The sequence below is a fragment of the Acanthisitta chloris genome, unplaced genomic scaffold, assembly GCF_000695815.1.
Source record: "Acanthisitta chloris isolate BGI_N310 unplaced genomic scaffold, ASM69581v1 scaffold16289, whole genome shotgun sequence".
Lineage (NCBI taxonomy): Eukaryota > Metazoa > Chordata > Aves > Passeriformes > Acanthisittidae > Acanthisitta > Acanthisitta chloris.
In genome coordinates this window covers 8,867-10,564 of record NW_008693215.1, presented here as the reverse complement: position 1 = coordinate 10,564, position 1,698 = coordinate 8,867, and the positions used below count along the sequence as shown (strand labels likewise).

Sequence of the window (1,698 nt, the reverse complement as noted above, 5' to 3'; positions counted from 1 at the left end):
GATTCAATATATATTCAAAACATTTAAAGTGGATTGTAACTGGATTACACAAGTTAGACGGATGAAACGCGATCAAAGCAAGAGGGAGAGATCCAACCAAGAGTGACCCATTAGGACAGAAAACGGATCAGTGTCACACCTCATTTAAGCTCAGAAGACTAGAAAGGGGCTATCTGCCCAGTTCAACTTGTACATTAAAAACTACCACAGTGATAAAAGTGAACCATAACGTATTTTCTCCTTTGTGAGAAATCACAAGATCAACTGAATTCAATGATTTTTTCATTTCCTTTCTGACTTTAGCTTGAGTTTATCCACCTTCAGTAGGTCTAATGTGTATTTATGTACACATCACTAGTGCTGATTTAACAGCCACTATACATTTCCATCTCTGAACTGACATCCACATTGTACCAGCACACCTGCTTGTGTGGCAAACCCAGGCAATAAGATTTCTTTTAAGCTATGTTTTCACACAGACTAGTTACGACATGGACACAAAAACATGGTGCAGAAACCAAGCAGAAGCCACTTGTTCACAGAAGAAAAGTTACACTGCAGCTACTGCATGCCTTCAGCTACGTCTGCTTTGCTTTTCACAATCCACCTCACACTCTCATGTCTTCTCCAAGGAGCTGTATAATAAGTGTTCTACCTCAGTAAAACACACTGAAGGACCATCACATCCATGTGACATACTAGGAATGCCATAGGATTATCCTGATGTTAACCTCCAGCATCTTTCCACTGAAAAACAACAGTCCTGCTCATTACAAGTAACACCCCAATTAAGCTACTGGTGGTTATTATTTAGTTATTGAGGAACAAGGTATGTATATACTTTTACCCAGCTGTTTTCAAAGCCCTCCAATGACTGTGATGCCTATGGAACCTCAACCTATTCCCAAACTTCACTTTCCTTATAGTTAACAAGCTTTTGGGAGCTTTTTCCTAGCCTGTCTATCTTCACCTGCTGCTGTTAACAGGATGGGAGAAGCCCACATAAAAAGCTGTAGTGCACTGAAAAGCAAACACAAAATGCTTACATCTAAAGACTTACCCTGAGGAGCAATTCAGCCAAAATACAGCCAACAGCCCACATATCCACACCAACCCCATACATCCTGGCCCCAAACAATAGCTCTGGGGCTCGGTACCATCTGGAAAGAAAACACATTTTGGGAAAATTGCTCATGTCAAAGGCTGTACATTGCAGCAATGCAAAAACTACAGAGGACAATGCTTCTGCCTATATGATTTTCAGACACTGAACAGCTGTAGTCTACCCTGAAAAGTGTTTTAAGAAAGGCTGAAAAACGTTGTGCATTCCTCACCACAGGGTCACATACAACCACAAATCAAGCTGCAGCTGCAACTGAGATCATGACAAGCAGTAGAACTGCAGACATGGAGAGGAGAAAAGAGTTTAAAAGGCAGGTTTGCATGTTACAAACCAAGATTTTAAGTGGAAGCAATGACAGAGAATTCCTCCCAGCTTCCAAAAATCTGCATGGCAGCAGACCTAAGTATACAGCCTAGTTCAATGCAAAGTGCACTTCCCAAAAGCGTTCAAGTATAATGTGATGTCCTGTACATGCTGCATTTTAAACTACAGTGGCATTTCTACCTTTTGAATAAAGGTGTTAAAACCAACCAGCCTTGCCTGAATAGTTTTACAGTAGTCAGAAGGGAACACAG

General features: G+C 41.0%; 1 protein-coding gene across 1 annotated transcript in view; it reads right to left on the bottom strand.

The window, feature by feature from the left end:
• Positions 1-1,060: 1,060 nt before the first annotated feature.
• CDK7 (cyclin-dependent kinase 7) overlaps positions 1,061-1,698 on the bottom strand; it is a gene marked incomplete at both ends in the record, with an annotated part of 9,339 nt that continues 8,701 nt past the window's right edge. Inside the window, one exon of the mRNA XM_009082998.1 lies at positions 1,061-1,160. Within this exon, the coding sequence (XP_009081246.1) occupies positions 1,061-1,160 (100 nt within the window). The remainder of the gene's footprint in view (positions 1,161-1,698) is intronic.